The sequence below is a fragment of the Carassius carassius genome, chromosome 32 (genome assembly GCF_963082965.1).
Source record: "Carassius carassius chromosome 32, fCarCar2.1, whole genome shotgun sequence".
NCBI lineage: Eukaryota > Metazoa > Chordata > Actinopteri > Cypriniformes > Cyprinidae > Carassius > Carassius carassius.
Window position 1 is genome coordinate 5,032,219 of NC_081786.1, and position 21,741 is coordinate 5,053,959.

General features: G+C 38.7%; 1 protein-coding gene across 1 annotated transcript in view; it reads right to left on the minus strand.

The window, feature by feature from the left end:
• The window catches only part of kiaa0586 (KIAA0586 ortholog), a 118,007-nt gene that overhangs the window by 70,074 nt on the left and 26,192 nt on the right, over positions 1-21,741 (minus strand). Inside the window, exons 11-13 of the mRNA XM_059521156.1 lie at positions 4,436-4,640; positions 2,934-3,044; positions 782-1,005 (exon numbers count right to left, since the gene is read on the minus strand). Of these exons, the coding sequence (XP_059377139.1) occupies positions 782-1,005; positions 2,934-3,044; positions 4,436-4,640 (540 nt within the window). The remainder of the gene's footprint in view (positions 1-781; positions 1,006-2,933; positions 3,045-4,435; positions 4,641-21,741) is intronic.

A 21,741-nucleotide genomic window follows, 5' to 3' on the forward strand; every position in this document is an offset into this window, starting at 1 on the left:
CTTTTGCCTCAATTAGCTCCTTATTTAATGCTTATTAATAGTTTATAAGGTAGTTGTTAAGTTTAGGGTATTGGGTAGGATTATGGATGTCATGCATTATATGTACTTTATAAGCACTAATAAACAGCCAATATGTTAATAATAGACATGCTAATAAGCAACTAGTTATTAGTGTGAATTGGACCCTATACTAAAGTGTTACCGAAACTTTAATATGTTCTGTGTGGGTTTTAATGTGATGGCAGATCTGTTAACCTCAGGTGGTAGCGTGCCCTGCTCTCAGAGGTGATGTTACAGGGGGAATATATTGAAATGGAGCATCGCTTTGGCAGCATCGGGGTAGAGGCCTCCTCTGACAGATGCCAATCACAGTGATGGTTCCGTTTGGCTTCGCCCTTTCCTGCCTGGAGTGTGCTCTGAGGCCAGCTGTCAATCAAAATCGCATAACGGTTCACCGCCTCAGCATGGCCAAACTTTCAGAAGCATGAAAACATGCAGAAGTTAACCAGCAGCGCTCTCAGAGGCACAGGGAAATTTGCTACTGCACTACACTTTACGACTAGCAATTTCTTGTGCTGGATTTTCCCCCGATGTCAACACTCATAGGAAAAGAAATCGAAAAGAAAAGAAAAAAGACTACCCTTTACAGAAAAAGCACTGTGGCAGTACTGTTTCAGTGATCGCTGTATTCTTATACGATGGCATTAAATGAAACGGTAAATAAAAAAATGTCCATACTGTACAATACTTTGCTACTTTTGTGTACAAGGACATCTCATACCTGTTTTTCGACAGTGCCTCTAACTGCGTGTGAAGCACCTCTCCATCTGTGGCTCTCAGAATGGTTTCCAGGTTTTCTTCCAGAACCTTCTTGCTCTGCCTGACCTGCCTCAGGACCAGTCCTGCATCCTCAAACATGGATGTGGGCGGCTGGATGCTCTTCAGAATGCTGGGTCTGTTTAAAGGAGCAGCCCTGATGGTAATTGCATCAACTGGCTCTGGGGGCTGCGAGAGAGGAGGAAAGATTGAAAGATACTGGATGCATTTAAATGACTGTGTATTTTTTGAGGGGAAAAACAAACTGTCTTTGTAAGAGAATAAATATGATAAATATGTTGAATGGAATGCTGCTATGAGCTATTAGGGTGAGTGCTGTTGTTTTTTTTCCAAAGGTGTTCAGAAGTATTTTCAGGGCTCAATGATCAGGATTTATTTAAATTTTTTTTTTTGCTGATAAGCCAGTAGTTCAGATTTTTATTTGCTTTGCCAACACTTTCATCTGTCTCACTCCAAAACAGTTTTTATTCTTATTAAATAGCTGACTGGTGATATTTATTATTAGCATAACAGAATAAATATTATTGCAATATTTTTTTTTAAATGTCTCTGCATTTATTTGATCAAAAAACTGTACAGTACAGTAAAAACTGAAATATTGTGAAATATTATTACAATTTAAAATAACTGTTTTCTATATTAATCTATTATAAAATGTGATTTATTCATGTGATGCAAAGCAGAGTTTTTAGTGTCACATAATCCTTTAAAAATCATTCTAATATGCTGATTTGCAGCTCAAGAAACATTTCCCATATACTGCTTAACATTTTTGTTGAAACTTTGATTTTTTTTTAAGAATAGAAGTCAAAAGAACAGCATTTATTTCAAATATAAATATTTCGTAACATCTTTACTGTCACTTTTTATTAAATTAATGCACCCCTGCTGAATGAAAGTTTTAATTCCTTTAGAAAACTAGAAATGTGCTAGTTCAAGATCAAATACAGGTGACTGCTGCACTAGCCCGGTGTAAATCTCGCCCGAACTACTGCATCTTTCCCTGTAGTATACGTGTCACGTTCCTTCTCAAAAGTGGGCAGCCGAGGGTCCTTGGCTGTCTCTCCCTCTCATCCTCTCCTGAATATAAATCTGTCTGAGAGCTCCATAAATCCATTACATGGGCCGGCAGATGCTGCTCTGGCAGGCTCGCCTTGACGAGGGACTCTCTAACCTCAACCCTGTGCTCCTGTCAAACATTCAGCCACATCGGAGGCGCCAGAATACTATTAATCAGGAGCTTCGATAGATTTTCTTACAGCAGTACTTTCTTTTCTTATGATATACTGAGTGTTATTAAGCAAAAGAGGGCATGGGGGCACATCCACAAGATGTTTACGAGATCATCTGCCAATTGTAGGGTAGAGTGAAAAGCATTTAGAATGTCTCCAGCACATTCTATAATCACCCAAAAATCAGTTTCCCCCTAACCACATAACTCACATGGGCATCACTCCACTTAATATTTGTCAGATAAAAAAATATCATTACCTTACGATCAAATCCACATAACTTGAATATCCTGAAATTGATGTCTGTCAAAAAATAACATGCACAATTTGCGCGGTTCAGGGAGTACACATTTACTGGAAAGTCCATATTACCGGATGTTTTGACTACATCATCGTCGCCTTCTGAGAAGGAGAAAATAGCTGCATGAAGGCTTTTATCATGCTGTCTGTGTGTATAAATTTGTTCTTAAGACAGATGGATGGATGGACAAACAGATAAATAAAAGTATAGTGTGGTAATTTCTATAGTTCAACATTTTGAACAGATACAATTTGGAACCAAAATCATTGGATGCAATTATTGACTCTGACAAAAAAAAAAAAAGAGAAACAATCCATACAAAACGAATCCCGAAATTTGCTGTGGCTGCATTTGGGAGGGGTGCCGCACATTTATTCTGAAGCCCAGGTGTAAACGAGTGATAACACTGATTTATCGGAGCGGTCTCTGAATAACAGCAGGATTGAAATTGCAGGATACAAAGGGTACAATTGTGTCATTCTGTTGTTGTGGATAGAAACTGCACAGAGGAGAAGGCTCGTAAACCTGGAACTGCAGAGGATGGGGTTGCCATGGGAACCTACCACGGAGACGGGGGTTGTGGAAGGAGGCGGGGCTGTGGCGGAGGGGGCGAGATGGTTGCTCCTGCTGTTCTGGGTCCACTTGGCATTCTGCACAGGAAACGCATCAGCAGTCTGGAAGGACAAGGACCGAGATGCAGAGTCTTAGCTGCAAACTACAAAATGAAGTTTGGACTTCACATATATACAAGAATACAGGTCAGCGAGTAATAATATGTACCAGAGGAAAAATCTTTAGTACCTGTACAACACTTTTGTATTCATAAAATGGCCTAAAAATGATGGGATATTACAGACAGGCATAGTTTGCAATGTGAGTGACATTACATAAAAACTGGATAGACGGCAAGAATAGTGACTTGGCTGTTTCAGTTTGCGTGAGAGAGAGAGACACAGACAACGCTTTTCTCTGACAGCGGCCAACGAGCATTCAAATCCTGCATCCTCAATTATATGCTAATGTGTCATTTTCTGTATGTTACATTATTCTGGGCTGATGGAATTTTTCAGTCGCAAAAGACGTGCCTGAAAACTCAATGGCTTATTGGGAGAGCGAGGGTGACAGTAATGGATGGAAACAGGCAGTGGCACATTTGGTAAGAACGAAGAGGCGCTGTAATTTATTAGTGTGGGTGGCAAAGGGAAGAAACAATTGGAAAAATTGGTGTCTGGTCAATGAGACACGGAAACGAGACATTCGTGTCTCATTGACCAGACACCAATTTTTCCAATTGTTTCTTCATCAATGTTCATCAATGGTTCCTCTCCAATTAGATTAAGTCAATGCAGAGCTCAACCCTTCGACTGTCATCGGGGCACTTTAAATGACCAGAAACCTGCTGATCAATGTCAAGAGTTGGACAGGATGGGTATGATCGTGTATGCAGATATATATACACACACACACACACAATCATATCCATCCATTTATATTTATATATATATATACACACGTGTGTGACAGTAAAAATTTGCCGTTGGTAGAGATTTTGCTATACCATTTATACTAGTAGACGGTCTATATTTTACAAAAATGACTAATTTGGGCCTTGATTTTTAATTATTATTGTGAAGCTGCACAATTCTTATTGTGCGGTTTGCGTCTACTGCACTGGAAATGAAAAAGAAAATCAAACAATCACATCATAAAGTACCTTCATTTGTAAAGTATTTAATGCAATGTATTAACCAAACATAGGAATTACCACAAACTTATTTAATGTATAAACCATTTCTATACACACACACATACTGTAAACTTTAGACAGATAGATAGATTGATAGATAGACATAAGATAGATCACAAAGGCTGATTCCAAAATTTTGATGTGCAAAGCCACTTTTTTGTAATCGACCTGTTTGAGAATATCGACAAACTAGTAGAAGACAGCAATTCAAGTTTTAATTGGTTTGGCCAATCCCACTGCAGAGATCTATTCTAGTAACTAAACCTAAAGCAGGACTATCAGAGTGTGAAAGTTAGCATTGATTTCTGAAGCTCTCACCTGCAGTAGACTCCTCATCTCATTTTTAAGCCGCCCCAGATCCTGCAGCATCTCATTGGCTCTTTGCACAGCCGAGCTGGAAGACGCCACACATACGTGTTCTGCCTGGTTCTCCTGTTCCTTTGGTGGTTTCATGAAAGCTGGCTCTTCTGGTTGTGCACTTCCAGTAAAAGCAACAGATGTTTTAGGTGGCGTCTGGCTTTTCCTGAAACAATAAAGACAGCGATAGATCAAATTCATTTATAAAGCCTATAATTTTTCAGCAAGCTTGATCAAACTTGGATGAAACATACAAAACAAATGTGTATAACTCATTTATTTAATTGTTCTTATTTATTAATAAACAAATTCGTTTTTCATGCGTTTCATTAATGAGGTCAGATTGCTTTGTGTAAATAATTTGTTACAAATATTGTTACATAAATTGTCACTCATAAAGCAATGCAACAATTAATGATTTTTTGCAAAGCAAGGTGAATTTGTTTCAAAAGAGGCTGACGTTAAAGCCAATAATAAAATTACCTAATATAAAATTAAACAAACAACACAAACTGGCTGAGAATTAAAGATGCTCAATATTAGAGTTAATGTTTAACACAATATTGAATCTTTTTATTACAAAAAAAAAAAAGTGTAAAATCATGCATCCTAGCATAGCGTGCAAGAAAATTCATTAAATGTAAATTAGAGAAATTCTGCACAAAATGAATTGATTTTTTTTTTAGGTGTGTAAGGTGTATTTCCTCTATTGTTTACAAAATGTTTACTTAAAATAAATTCAAACAGGCTTGGAAAGTTCCCTAAATATTAAAAAAACAAACAAACTAATTGTGCATTATCTATTGACCATCAGTATATGGGAACTGACACAAGGTAACAATTAAATACCAGGTGATTACCTTAAAAATTCCACATTTTTCAACCTATCGCTTAAGGATTCAGTGTACTTAAACTGCATTGTGCATTACCATATGGAGTTCAGCTAAAGGACACTGAGGTCGTCTACCAGTGATGCGCACCCTATTCATCCAAGGAGGATGAGCACGCACCCTGAAACGCTGCTGGAGGACGTCCGTTAATGTGCCCTCTGCGTGCACTCCCCGCTGTCTGTCTGAACAGCTCAGTGTTTACACCACATTTCGCATGAGCAGCATCAGGCGTAAAACCCGATCAGCTCAGACTGAAGCAGAAATATGTATTTATACTGGCACGTCAGTATGCTGTAATGAAGGGGCCTGAGGGTCCTCAGCTGAAGGGGTTTATCGGGTTCCAGCCAAGGGCTTTTAGTCTGGACTGTTTTCAGAGTGTTGGGTTGCCAGCTCATCTAACGTGACTGTGAAGGCCATTTCTCCAACACTGCAGAGCTTGTCTAATGTTGCGGCAATTAATCACCCAGAGACGGGCTCAGTATGCCAAGATCATGCGAACCAATTTAAAATGATACAAAAGACACTTTTTAGGCAGATCGCACTTACTTTCCTTGACATGCTGGGAGCAAAAGAGGTTATTTAAACAGGATGTTAAAATCTGTTCACTGAGACTGCTGCAGGTTTGCAAATCTTATGAAGTGAATCACCAAAACAAGTCATATTTCACCTCAGAATGAAAGGGAAAATACATAAAACAAAGTTTTGCATAAATAAAATGTCTGTATTTATGATCAGTAAGATTTTTTGGAGTGTGTGCGCCATTATTTTTAAGACAGTTTAGCACACATTCTCTCTCCCTCTATATATATATATATTATTGGGGGAAGTCGTGGCCTGGTGGTTAGAGAATCGGACTCCCAATCGAAGGGTTGTGGGTTCAAGTCCCGGGCTGGCAGGAATTGTGGGTGGGGGGAGTGCATGTACAGTTCTCTCACCACCCTCAATACCACGACTGAGGTGCCCTTGAGCAAGGCACTGAACCCCCAACTGCTCCCCGGGCGCCGCAGCATAAAAAATGGCTGCCCACTGCTCCGGGTGTGTGTTCACAGTGTGTGTGTGTGTGTGTGTTCACTGCTCTGTGTGCGTGCACTTCGGATGGGTTAAATGCAGAGCACAAATTCTGAGTATGGGTCACCATACTTGGCCGAATGTCACTTCACTTCACTTCACTTCATATATATATATATATATATATATATGTATATATATATATATTCACACACACACATACATACATACAGTATGTATACATATAAGTACAACCCGAATTCCGGAAAAGTTGGGACGTTTTTTAAATTTTTATAAAATGAAAACTAAGACTTTCAAATCACATGAGCCAATATTTTATTCACAATAGAACATAGATAACATAGCAAATGTTTAAACTGAGAAAGTTTACAATTTTATGCACAAAATGAGCTCATTTCAATTTTGATTTCTGCTACAGGTCTCAAAATAGTTGGGACGGGGCATGTTTACCATGGTGTCGCATCTCCTTTTCTTTTCAAAACAGTTTGAAGACGTCTGGGCATTGAGGCTATGAGTTGCTGGAGTTTTGCTGTTGGAATTTGGTCCCATTCTTGCCTTACATAGATTTCCAGCTGCTGAAGAGTTCGTGGTCGTCTTTGACGTATTTTTCGTTTAATGATGCGCCAAATGTTCTCTATAGGTGAAAGATCTGGACTGCAGGCAGGCCAGGTTAGCACCCGGACTCTTCTACGACGAAGCCATGCTGTTGTTATAGCTGCAGTATGTGGTTTTGCATTGTCCTGCTGAAATAAACAAGGCCTTCCCTGAAATAGACGTTGTTTGGAGGGAAGCATATGTTGCTCTAAAACCTTTATATACCTTTCAGCATTCACAGAGCCTTCCAAAACATGCAAGCTGCCCATACCGTATGCCCTTATGCACCCCCATACCATCAGAGATGCTGGCTTTTGAACTGAACGCTGATAACATGCTGGAAGGTCTCCCTCCTCTTTAGCCCGGAGGACACGGTGTCCGTGATTTCCAACAAGAATGTCAAATTTGGACTCGTCTGACCATAAAACACTATTCCACTTTGAAATAGTCCATTTTAAATGAGCCTTGGCCCACAGGACACGACGGCGCTTCTGGACCATGTTCACATATGGCTTCCTTTTTGCATGATAGAGCTTTAGTTGGCATCTGCTGATGGCACGGCGGATTGTGTTTACCGACAGTGGTTTCTGAAAGTATTCCTGGGCCCATTTAGTAATGTCATTGACACATTCATGCCGATGAGTGATGCAGTGTCGTCTGAGAGCCTGAAGACCACGGGCATCCAATAAAGGTCTCCGGCCTTGTCCCTTACGCACAGAGATTTCTCCAGTTTCTCTGAATCTTTTGATGATGTTATGCACTGTAGATGATGAGATTTGCAAAGCCTTTGCAATTTGACGTTGAGGAACATTGTTTTTAAAGTTTTCCACAATTTTTTTACGCAGTCTTTCACAGATTGGAGAGCCTCTGCCCATCTTTACTTCTGAGAAACTCTGCTTCTCTAAGACAAAGCTTTTATAGCTAATCATGTTACAGACCTGATATCAATTAACTTAATTAATCACTAGATGTTCTCCCAGCTGAATCTTTTCAAAACTGCTTGCTTTTTTAGCCATTTGTTGCCCCCGTGCCAACTTTTTTGAGACCTGTAGCAGGCATTAAATTTTAAATGAGCTAATTAAGTGGATAAAAGTGTAAAATTTCTCAGTTTAAACATTTGCTACGTTATCTATGTTCTATTGTGAATAAAATGTTGGCTCATGTGATTTGAAATTCCTTTAGTTTTCATTTTATTAAAATTTAAAAAACGTCCCAACTTTTCCGGAATTCGGGTTGTATATACATTTACAATTTTTTTTTAAAATTATTTTATTGTTTATATGTAAATTGTAAATAAACAGTATGTTTTAATAAAAAAGTATTTATTTATTTTCAATGAGAATTTGTGGGGGAAATGTGCTTAAATGCAAATGCAATGCAAAAAAATCGTAATTGTCCTAAAAATATAATTTGATTATTTTCATTTTTTTCACCTGGACATGCCCTTGACAATTCTTGAGATTCAGCCCATGAAATTCTTCCCGTCTTTAGAGGCAGGATCAGAGTTGGTCTGAGAGCTAAATGTCGTCCTGTGGGTTAATATGGGTTTCGTGTTTCTCTGATTGCTTTTTCCCACAGGTTGGCTCTTACCTCCTTGGACAGGCTTTTTTTTAAAAGACCCATGTTCTCTTTTAAAGTCAGAGAGAGAAAGGAAACCTGTCATGTGAGAATGCACACAGAGGAAAATAAAGTGCTGAGCTTGATTACTTTATTTAGAGAGAGAAGCTGGTGGCACAACAAAGAGGAGAAGGAAATTCAAACAAGGAAGAGATGGCAAGGAATCACAAGGCGTGAAAAAAAGAGAATGGACGAGTAGGAAACTGGAACAAGGGAGAAAATTAAATGAGATACAGAGAGACAGATAGATAAAGAGGGAGGGACAGAAACTGCTCCCAGACCCGCGTTCAAAACAAAGGTCAGAGCTGAAAGATAGACAGTTTCCAGTCTCAAGAGCCAGGCACATGGTGTACAAAGAGTGCCATCCATTGCATGCCTTCCCATCTGATATTTCTGAGGCTCTGCAGCATGAAACAGTTAACAAACCTCTATGCACTCGCTCTCATCAACACTCCGATGTGCACAGAAACGTATCTATTTACTCCACTTCACACACAGAGAGCCATTCATTCTGCCTGTGCACAAAGAACAGAAGGCAGAAGACTGTCAGGCAATTATGCATCGCAGGCACTGAGAGCGTGTTAAAGGAAACTGTGCAGGATAGCAAGTTCAGTATTGCCCTGTACAATATAAACAGGAATATGAGATTAAAAAAAAAAACGAAACATTTGTGGTGCTTTTAACTTGCACAACCTGATAATGCTTAGATTTGAACAAACCTCTATTTGTAAGTAGCAAATCTAATATGATGCATTAATGGTACCTCGGTATGGAGAGCGATCCAAACTTAATGCAACATACTGAAAAGGTGGCACAGAACTGCTACTGAAGTGGCATTTAGGTGTCTTTACACATACTATATAATGCTGCTCAGAGGTGGCATGAATGCATTTACACAGCAATTATAGTTTTCTATTGTACACTAGGGGTTGAAGTGGGTCAGAGAAGGCATAATTTAGTCTGGCTTTCATACAGCATTACGTCTTTACACAGAATTCTGAGCGGCCTTAACTCAGCTGTGTTAACGTACTGAATGAGGGACCAGAGCCATATCAAGAGACCAGAATATTATAGGCACTTGTGCCAATAAGCAACCCCCTAGGAACAACACATAGTATCTTAACAACCACCCATATTACCCTAGCAACTACACAGTAATGCACTGGAAAACATCCATAACACCTTACATTGTGGTGATGAGTTATGCGTATACAACACTCACAGATTAAATGTTAAAATCTAGTTTTATTACTAGTTGCTAGTAATATTCTTCTCCACCCATAAACAAAAGAAAGGCAACTGTTTTAAATAGGAATAACAGACTTTAAAAATAATAGATTCATACAAACAAAAACAAAAATACTATTTTTAAATAAACAAACCAAAAACAATCAACAAAATAAAAGCACCATATTAATTTTTTAATGTATAAAAGCAATAAAAAAATCAATAAAATACATGACTTATTAAAACACATGATTGTTATTATATTATATTATTAAAAATAAAAAACTTAAAATCTGACTGAAAAATAATTTAACTAATAAATTTAAAGAAATTAAATTAAAGAAAAATAATATAAATGAAAACATAAAAACAACGACAGAAAACCAACCAGGTCAGTCTACAATAATGTAAAAAAAAACTTGATTTCAGCTATTGATAAAAACATCTTGCTCATTCTGATTTACTGACAGACGATGCTTCCGAACATCACAGGTCTCATAAATTGCCCTTAGTTGACAATTACTGACGATACAGACGAAACATCCGAAATCTCTCAGGGTTAACCATCTGATGTTGAAAAGCCCACGTTAACCCGAGACAGTGCTGTGTTTGATCCATTGCTTGGCAACAGATGCACAACAGGCAGATGCATTAGACATCCGTCTCATCAGAGCAGCCTTTCTGTCCCCAGGTTTCATTTGCTGCCAGGAAGCCAGGAAAGGAAACAGGTGCTTTTTTTGCCTTTTATGGGCTTTGCAATAAATAAACATGAAGGCGAGAGCAGTGCTGCATGGGGCGGCAGTTGTCCTGATGTATTCCACACAGCACGCTTCCCTCAATCAGCCTTAAGATCCCACAAAAGGAGCTAATCCATTTGAAGAGGGAGATGTTGGGCTTTTTGATCTCGCTCAAACTGATTAGGTTGTAGATATGGAAAGGCAAGGAAGGAGAACGCCCTGCTAGAGGTCACACGATGCTAATGTCTCCTTCAATGAAGAGAAGAGATATTTCTGAGTGTGGCGTTTAAAGAGCATCCATGTTTGTGTGTACATTGATATGAATCGTTCTAAAAATGAGCAATGATGTCCCTTTGATGTGCTGCCAGACGGAATATAGATTTTTTTTTTTTTTACTCCATCACAGTCATTTGAAGGGTTGTTTACATGCCAATATGAAAACATAATCAATAGGTGACACCTGTCAGATTGTCGGGAATAATAGTTACACATTCCGAGTATTTCCCAACTTGAATATCGACTTTCTGTAAGCTGAAAGGGAAGAAGGGCGTCTTATCAATGTGTGCCACATTTGGGTTTATCATCTAGATCTAGACATCACCTGAGGTTTAGCTCGACGAGACGCCAAACCTCAAGCTTGTGAGGACTATAGAGAGAACGATTTATTATCCAAAAACTGGAAAGCTTCGTAACAAAAAATAGAACAAAGAATGAAAAAGAAGATGTGCTTTCCTCATCCGACCAATCAGAGCGTTCCGTGTCGGGCTTCATTTGTCTGTCACAGCAGATCTAGAGCAAGAGCGAAAGGGGAAAAACCTCTTTCTGAATAGGTTAAAGCAGAAGGTGAAGGAAGGGCGAGGTTTCCCACTGTTCTTACCTCAATTCCTCAGGAAAAGCAACAGTGGGCTGCAGTAATGTGGCAGGAGGAAGCCACAAGAGCTTCAAATGTGCGGTCTGGTGAAGAGATATTATTTGTGAGCGGAAGAGTGAAATGTCAGGGGCAGGTGGGTTATTCACTGCGGCGTGGTGCACCTCGCGCAGAGCGAGGCAGACTGGGGTAACAAAAAAATAATAATCAGCAGGGTTTCCGACTACTCAGTATATTATTTATAAAGTTGACCACGTACTGTTTCAATGACAGACATAATCATTATTTAACAAAATATTCAAATTATCAATCTTAGCAAAATAAATAAATATTCAAAAAATACAGGTGTTACGTTAAAAATGTTTAACTTAAAAAACAACATTTATACTGTACACAATTTACATTCTGCAAAAATATTAGTAGTTTGAACTAGTATGAGTAGTGAGCATTCCAAACCCTCTAGAAGAGAAAGACTACATCGAATTCTATACGTATGACTGTACATGAGACTAATGCTGGATTTGAACTGTGTACTAGCATACTACTCTTTACCATATTTTTAAATGGCAGAAATAGTATTTCAGACTACAAATTCAGACTACAAATTCAGACTACAACCCGAATTCCGGAAAAGTTGGGACGTTTTTTTAAATTTTAATAAAATGAAAACTAAAGGAATTTCAAATCACATGAGCCAATATTTTATTCACAATAGAACATAGATAACGTAGCAAATGTTTAAACTGAGAAATCTTACACTTTTATCCACTTAATTAGCTCATTTTAAATTTAATGCCTGCTACAGGTCTCAAAAAAGTTGGCACGGGGGCAACAAATGGCTAAAAAAGCAAGCAGTTTTGAAAAGATTCAGCTGGGAGAACATCTAGTGATTAATTAAGTTAATTGATATCAGGTCTGTAACATGATTAGCTATAAAAGCTTTGTCTTAGAGAAGCAGAGTCTCTCAGAAGTAAAGATGGGCAGAGGCTCTCCAATCTGTGAAAGACTGCGTAAAAAAATTGTGGAAAACTTTAAAAACAATGTTCCTCAACGTCAAATTGCAAAGGCTTTGCAAATCTCATCATCTACAGTGCATAACATCATCAAAAGATTCAGAGAAACTGGAGAAATCTCTGTGCGTAAGGGACAAGGCCGGAGACCTTTATTGGATGCCCGTGGTCTTCAGGCTCTCAGACGACACTGCATCACTCTTCGGCATGATTGTGTTAATGACATTATTAAATGGGCCCAGGAATACTTTCAGAAACCACTGTCGGTAAACACAATCCGCCGTGCCATCAGCAGATGCCAACTAAAGCTCTATCATGCAAAAAGGAAGCCATATGTGAACAAGGGTCCAGAAGCGCCGTCGTGTCCTGTGGGCCAAGGCTCATTTAAAATGGACTATTTCAAAGTGGAATAGTGTTTTATGGTCAGACGAGTCCAAATTTGACATTCTTGTTGGAAATCACGGACGCCGTGTCCTCCGGGCTAAAGAGGAGGGAGACCTTCCAGCATGTTATCAGCGTTCAGTTCAAAAGCCAGCATCTCTGATGGTATGGGGGTGCATAAGTGCATACGGTATGGGCAGCTTGCATGTTTTGGAAGGCTCTGTGAATGCTGAAAGGTATATAAAGGTTTTAGAGCAACATATGCTTCCCTCCAAACAACGTCTATTTCAGGGAAGGCCTTGTTTATTTCAGCAGGACAATGCAAAACCACATACTGCAGCTATAACAACAGCATGGCTTCGTCGTAGAAGAGTCCGGGTGCTAACCTGGCCTGCCTGCAGTCCAGATCTTTCACCTATAGAGAACATTTGGCGCATCATTAAACGAAAAATACGTCAAAGACGACCACGAACTCTTCAGCAGCAGGAAATCTATATAAGGCAAGAATGGGACCAAATTCCAACAGCAAAACTCCAGCAACTCATAGCCTCAATGCCCAGACGTCTTCAAACTGTTTTGAAAAGAAAAGGAGATGCTACACCATGGTAAACATGCCCCGTCCCAACTATTTTGAGACCTGTAGCAGAAATCAAAATTGAAATGAGCTCATTTTGTGCATAAAATTGTAAACTTTCTCAGTTTAAACATTTGCTATGTTATCTATGTTCTATTGTGAATAAAATATTGGCTCATGTGATTTGAAAGTCTTTTAGTTTTCATTTTATTCAAATTTAAAAAACGTCCCAACTTTTCCGGAATTCGGGCTGTACATTCACTAGCCTACATACTAAAAAAAATGCATACTACCATACTACTCATACTTCTTGCAGCAAGCAGTTATGTGCGGCAAATTGTGTTCCGCATTCTAATATTTGTATGGATGTCAAATGTTTGTAATATTGTATCCTACAATACAATCTGCTCAAATGGACCACTATTTCCAACAGATTAAAAGCAATATCAACTGATTTCAATATTATTCAAATGTTATTCAAATTATTTGACTATTTAAAGTTTAACCCAAACTGGGTTAACACCAACATAGAATAAATGTCATATGAGGTCATGTGTCAACAGCAAAGCATAATACGGTTTAAAAACTGCTGCATACTGAATTAGCAGTATACTGTACACTATATATTGCATACAATACAGTTGGTGTACTTCAGAACTAAGCTTGTGCATTTGTCTCTGATTAACAAAGCTGTTATAGAAACACAAACACACAAGATAAACAAATTACAGATTATTCTGGTTTAGAACAGAGCCACTGCATCCAAAAAACTCCACACGAGCACTCGAGCAACAGAGCATGGCTATTTTTCTGTGCTGTACATTAGGCAACATGACCCATCATCCATCATGCCAACCAGCGTCTGTACAGCTGCTGGGTAAACCCCCGCTTATCTAAATGTCATCTCGCACACACAGACCCGAGCATCGCCGGCTCTCTCCACCAGACCAGTCGCAACAGATGTGGCCTCGGCCCTCGCTATTTAAATCTGGCCACCTGATGCCCGAGGCTTCGGCGGCACAGCATGGGTGAGCGCGGACCGTCCACACCCATTTATCATGATTTGTACAGGTTGCCTTGCTTCTCTTAACAGTCTTCATCATATCCGCTTTTCAGATGATTATGATTTCAGAAGTATAAATGTGCTCCTAATAGAAATGCTGCAGGAGAATCCTCTCAAATAATTACAGATTTTATATAGGAGGAAGTCAACTATGCATATCATTAGGGTTGAATTTTTAATCAGACTAATTATTAATGATGTTCTGTTTTTTTTTGCATATGTCAATATTTGTTTTGGGAAAAGCCCCAATAGATAATTCTTGGTTGGCATGGTTTTATCAAACTTTTTCCCTAGGTATTAAACTGCAAAATATGGCAGCCCTAATCTGCATAAATCTCTAAAATTTTCCCTCTATAGTGGGAACAGTGAGGGTTAAAGACCTGAATGTTGTGTCCAGCTCACTGTCAGTGTCCACAGAGCAGGAGCACCTGAAACTGGATATTCCGGATGGATATTTATTTCCTGTCCTCCAGAGATCTGAGAAATCTTGGGAGAAACCTAGAAATGTAATTTAAAAGCAATTTTACAGGACAGAACACAGTTGGGCCTGAAGGAGAGAAACAGAGAGGAGGACAGTGCTGAATCCAACACCAGAATGATGAAACCCTCCTCTGAATTACTCCTCTTACAATCCCTCAAGGTTTTCGTCACACTGTGCGCACATAACTCACGTTTTTCATGTTCTTCCAGAAAAAACTCTGTTCCGAAACCAAACTTAGGCTGTTGTATAAAGACCAAGGCAAAAATAGGCAGCAGCGCACGCATGTGGAAATCTTTACTTTTAAAGTTCTTTTAAAGAAACTTAATGTGTCCTTTTAAAATTAAAACTCTAAAAAAACTTTAAGCATACATGTAAAACAGTACTGTCTAGGTAATCTCTACTGAAATCACCTGAGCACTAAAGTGCATAAAGACATTCAATTGTAAGATATATAAAGAAACAAACTGACAATACTATAGTTAGATTGCAGTTGTTCAATTGTCAACATGCTAATTCCAGTCTCTAATGTTATCAACTGTGCACAGATGACATAAGGAAGCCTATTTGTACAAAATGACTCATACAGATGACTCCTTATTGGCAACGTCTACGTAAAGAGTCCCTTGCAGTTAACTATGCAGATCAAATACAGGAAGTCTAAAAGTGATTTCAACCAGCAGTGTGTCATACATAGACAAATAACAGAGAGTAAAAGTAACAAGGGGCCATTTAAAGCCAAACAAATAGAAAGTTCAACACATGGTTGTGTGGGATATTTAATGGCAACAGTCTTCATGTGCAAATATAGTCCCTTCTCTCCAGTGTAATGTCAAGGCGGGGTGGATACCGTGACATTTCAGCAGGATCAAGGTCAGTGCAGGGAGGAGTTGTCTTTCAGTACCGCGTGACATTTAGACTGGAGTCCACTAATGTGGTAAAACTCCCCCTGGAAATGACCCGGCTACAGCGGGGAGAATACACACGCAGTATAGTGAACGTTAACACAACAAGCTTGTGCAAAGTCATATTAGTACATCAAATGTTGCACATTTTTCATATGCATATGCACAATATTAAAATCCTGATCCCGATTGGTCAATACAGTTACTTTATAGGCTGTCCTGAAAGCAAGTGAATGAACTGAAACCCTTTACAAATTTTACTTTCACAAGGCTGCTAGCAAAGGACATGTGCATGAGTTACTGTATATCAAAGTAGTAGTTTAGTTTAGTAGTAGTTAAAAAAAGTTTTACATTTTTTGAGATGGATAATAATAAACGTTTCTTGAGCAGCAAATCAACATATTAAAATGATTTCTAAAGGGTCATGTGACACTGAAGACTACCAATTACATTACATTGTAATTACATTTTACAATATGTTCACAGAGAAAACAGTTATTTTAATTTTAAGGTATATTTATATATTCAGACATCAGAATGGGATATATTGAACGCTATATATATTAAACGTGAAAACAGGTATAAATCAATTTATTTAATAAAATGACATTTTAGTTCAAATATGTCTTTAAAAAATGTATTTAGAACCATTTGTAAATTATTCGGACCCTGGGATTGCCAACATTATGCTGTTTGGATTTCACGGATTATCTTTTATGGATTTATGGATCTGTATGATGAAAACTTCTATCAATATATTGAAATTTGGACTTTTGAGCTGTTTTTTTTCCCCCTTTCTCTCTACTTTGCTTGTTTTTGTTCTTTCTTTTCTTAAGCTCCACATTAATATATGTTGTTGCTGTTTTTGTCTATAGTGATTTGCAATTTGTGGAAAATAAATAAAAAAATTATTTAGGTAGCAATGGTTTACAAAAAGATATAGTAACTGCTTGACTATAAGCATATTCTCAGAACTGATGGAAAATAAATAAAACAGCTAGTTAGCCACCTACCTTAAACCAACTACTAAAATACCTTGAAATACACTAAAACACAAACAATTATAGTAACGTTTGCTCCACAAAAGGTACTGCAATGACACGTGTGCATGTGATAGCAAATCCAGTGCTATTTACGTGCTCTATGAAGGAACAAGACTGTGTTTCTAGTGCGTTCACAGCCAACAATCTCCTCTCCTGCTCTTCCAGTGCGCTCGGCTGCATGTGAATGACTCCAGAGAAACGCGTGTGCTGGAACAGAACAAAGGAATGCAGCCGCATTAGTATTCAGCTCACTGGCCCGCACCCTGCCGGCCTTCCTCAGCTAACACCAGCGCACATACGCTTGTTATTAAACTACATCCACCCATCCCAAACCATGCTTGCTCATTAATATTTATCTCACTTAATACAAAGCTCATGCATTTTTTGATTAATGTAAAGGTCTTTTTTCCCCAAATATCAGCCAGGGGCATGTGTGCAGGGTTCATGCATATTAATGCAAGCACATACATGTTTGTTTGTGTGTGTGTGTTTGTTCTGGTGGATGTCACTCTGACAGGCCGTTCGTCACTGCCTGCTGGCCTGCTGCTGACACAGGACAGCATCTCAACAGGATAGGATACATGCAGGTCCACAAACTAAAAGTGCTCCAGAGGAATTGCATGATATCGATGGAAAAATCACACAGTTAACACTGAATAAAATCAAAAGAATAGCAATCATATTAGGAACAGGAATAGAATACGAACACACTGTGTATGCAATATTTGAAAGGAAAGGCAAAATATCCAATATCTAAATTAATCCTGCTTCATATTAATTTTAAAAGTAGTATGTGGAACAGAAGGTTTTGGAATGACATGAGGGTGAGTAATGACAGATTTTTATTTTTGGGTCAGCTATTCCATTAAGAGACAAATGGAGAGAAACAACAAGAGAGCTTGATCTTTTTTTTTTTATGTGACCTGTTCTCTAAATTTAAAACAGGTTATGTACAACCACCACCTGCTTAGAATACCAAACCAACCCAACCACGATGATTCATTCTCATCAGCAGCTATCCCCTATAATTCTGCCTGTTGGCCTTTGCATTTTTTCCTCATCATCTCGGCCGCTCTCTCTCACTGTAGACAAACCCCCAACACACCCACATCTGTAAGATTTCTGGTCTCGGGGTATACAATCGCCTCATATTAACATACTCGGGCACGGGGGCGGCAGAGCCATCACCTAGCAACAGAGCCAGCTGCGATTGGCTGGTTCCAGCAGACGTTAAAGGGGGTTTGGGGCTGAAATGGAGGTTATTTTCTGCCCGTGTCATCTCTGCTCGTCACATCGGAATGACACGCTACAGGGCTCCTCCCCCCACGGCCTGCCCCATTGACAGAAAGGGCAACAGACCGAAACGTCTCCTGGCAGCAGTAACCACGGCACCCACGGCAGTCAGACGAGTCCACGTCAAAAAGAATGTATCTCTCCTGAAAATATGATGTTACATCACGCGCAGTCTTCACTATGTCAGATGAAATTTGAAGCAAAAGCTTGCAGAAGACAGAAGGAGTGACAACAAGGAATCACATCATGGTTTTTGTTACCGTGACAGTCATGTTTAAAATTCCAACACCATATTCGAACTGGGAGATAAACGGTAGGAGAAGCCTAACAGAACATAATTTTGACCCGAAAGCATTCCACTTTCATTCTGTTAAACTGGACACATCTATATGTAATGGGTTAATGCACAGTAAGTTGGTCTTATAAAATCCTGAAGGGGTTTATTTTGTAGTTATGATAGGGTAACTATCCTGTTTTTTTTTTTTAACATACATTCATAACAGCCATTAAAGGGAGTGTTCACATAAAAATAATCGATGACTCTGAACACCTAAGTTGATATTTTCAAGAACGCTGGGAGCTAAAGAAAACTGAACACCACACAAAAACACGTCATCCATCATACATATTTGGAACAACTTGAAGAAAAGATGGCAGTGTGTTTATTTTTGGGTCAACTATGTGTTTATGTTTAAATTTTATGTGAAAAGAAATATATCTCAGGAGACAGGTCATGGTTATGTAGAAAGTCTTTGCCTAAAATTGCATAACTGGCAGGTAACGTTTAAATGTGCAAAGCCATGGGCTACATCCCATTTTACAGTTTTATTACTACCTAAATGTATGTAGGATCATATTTTAAAAACAAGGTGTCCCATTCACTTATATTCAACCTACTTTGCTAGTGAATGGAAAGTGTATACAGCTTTAAAAAGATAGTTCATTCAAAAATGTAATTCTTGCATCATTTACTCACCCTCATTGTTACAAACCAGTATGACTTTCTTTATTCTGTAGAGCACAGAAGACAATATTTTGAACTGTTTCCAATAGAAACCAATGGGGTTCAATGTTTCAGCCATGTTCATCAAAATATATCTTCATAAAAATCATACAGGTTTGGAATTACATGAGGGAATAAATAATGACAGAAATTTCATGTTGGGTTGAAAAAGTCCTTTGAGTATTTACAATAAAAATAGTGGCAAGTAAGAAATAGCATCTTGCTAAGGGGACCTTAAACATTTCAATTCAAACCTTTAAAAACTGTAGCCCAAGCTATTGTGTGCATGCACATCTAGTCACCTTAAATTGGGGTACTTATCCACATCTTGTACTTTGACTAGAATAATAAGAATTGAGATGCAGCTGTAGGCGTGCATTCAGTACATGGAACGGACAGCTGCTATATGCATATTAAACAAACGCTTCACATAAAGCAGAAAATATAAAGTCCTTCAAAAGCAGCAAATTAAATGTTAACATTCACCACAAGTAAAAGTTGGCTCCTTAGACCTACTTCCTGCAGAACTGGAGCGTTTCGCGCAATTATGCGGCGGGTGTACGTCCATAAGGGCAGCAACAGCTGCAGCAGAGGGAGTGAGTGACGTATGATTAATATCCAGAGCCATAGACAGTAAATGTAAGAAAAACAAACCGCGAGTGCAAATGGAGAGTGCACTTCATAAATATGCACTACACTCTGGTATAAATCTGACAGCATGAAGGAAATACAGCGGGGACCTGAGAGACCGAAGCGGTCCATGGAGGCTGAGAGAGGAGCTTGATGAGCTGGGGTTTCATTAATCACCGTGAAGGAACAGGGAATTTGGGCGGCACTGCTCTCTTCTACATCTCAACATCTGTGCCAGGACTGGCGACTGCCATTAGCACAGAGGCTGCAATACATTAGACTCACTGTCTAGCGTGGTCAGTGCAGGTTATGAGTTTTAAAATTGGCCCTTTGGAGAATTTGCTGTTAAAGTCAACAATTTACACTTAAAAATTCTTAAAGATTCTTAATTGGCATTGAAAGCTCCATGAAGAACCTTTAACATCCATAGAACCTTTTCAGTGCAAAAAGGTTCTCTGAAGGGTACTTTGGGGAACCGAAAGAATGGTTCATCTATGGCATTGGTGTGAAATTCTCCTTTTGGAACCTTTATTTTTAAGAGTGTACTTCCATCATATGATGCATATAAAAGCAAAGTCAACATTTGACTCAAAAAAATTTAAATAAAGGTTCTTCATTGGCATCAATGGTTGCATGATCAACCTCTAACACCCAGAGAACATTTCCAATGCACAATAGGTTCACTTGTTCACTGAAAGGTTCTTTTTATAACCAAAATGGTTCTTCTTTGGTACTGTTATAAAAACCTCAATTTGAAAACTAGCTATATTTTAAAGAGTGCACTTTCATAATATGGTGCATAATATATTCAATGAAGAAAAAAAACGTGCGATTTTAATTTATCCATTAGGAATGAGAACAAAAATTAGGTCTTTGGGTCGATGAAATGAAAGCCGTTTTTGAAAGCAAAAAATGAAAACAATGATGAATCTCAAAATTAAACCAATAATATGCATTATTAAAGTAAATACAATCAATTTTAATTTCGTGTTGACTTCGATGGCATTTAAGGAGGTGAACTTCATCTAAACCAATAATCAATAAAGAGGCGTCTTGGTGGTGCCTGTGTGTTTCAGAGATATGTGAGAAATGTCGATGCGATGTGACTTCTTTTGATGGTGATTTAGATGAAGTAAAAAGGGACGAGATAGTACATTCAATAGACAATTCAAGAGCTCAAACAAAGTAAGAATTCAATTACCTCTGAACAAAAACCCAAATCCATGAGGTAACCTGCAATACCACATACTAACCAGCAGGAGTCCTCCTGACTATAGCGGATCCAGCAAAAGTGTGTGAATGAGCAAATCACAACCTTTAAAAAGAGATGCAGGCATTCAGGGGTGTGAATGAAGCGCTCTGATTTAAACCTGCACTAGCTATGACTCATCCGTGCTCTGAACTCCCTCGGTGGATATTACATATATCTGATTATCGTGTAGACAACATGGGAACACGAGGTTGATTTAGCCACTGGCTCAGTTTCAGTAATGGGTTTTAAATTTAGGAAAAGCTGGGAAATGTTTTCTGGGAAGCTGTAAAATGCTGAGGACACAAGTGGAAAGTGGAAAAAAGGAAATCTTGAAAGATGTAGTGGATACAGTGTACTCTCTGACCCACATTTCAGCGAGATTTCAAACTCGCTTCCAAAAAAATGTGGCATGGCATGTGAATAAGTACAACCAAACCGCCAGAATTCACCCCAGGCAAGTGGCTCCTTCCTGGGCTTGTGGGATGTCAGACTCCTGGAGCGGGGCTCTGGTTCTGATTACCAAAAATGTGAACGGATCAGACAGATGAAACAAAAAAGGGGTTAGGCTCCTGAACAAAAACAGAATCACAATGTGATGTGAGATATATGATGGATAGCAGAGAGTTGGCCAAAACCAGTGAGAAAACAAGAGTGAGAGATGGACGCTGACCAG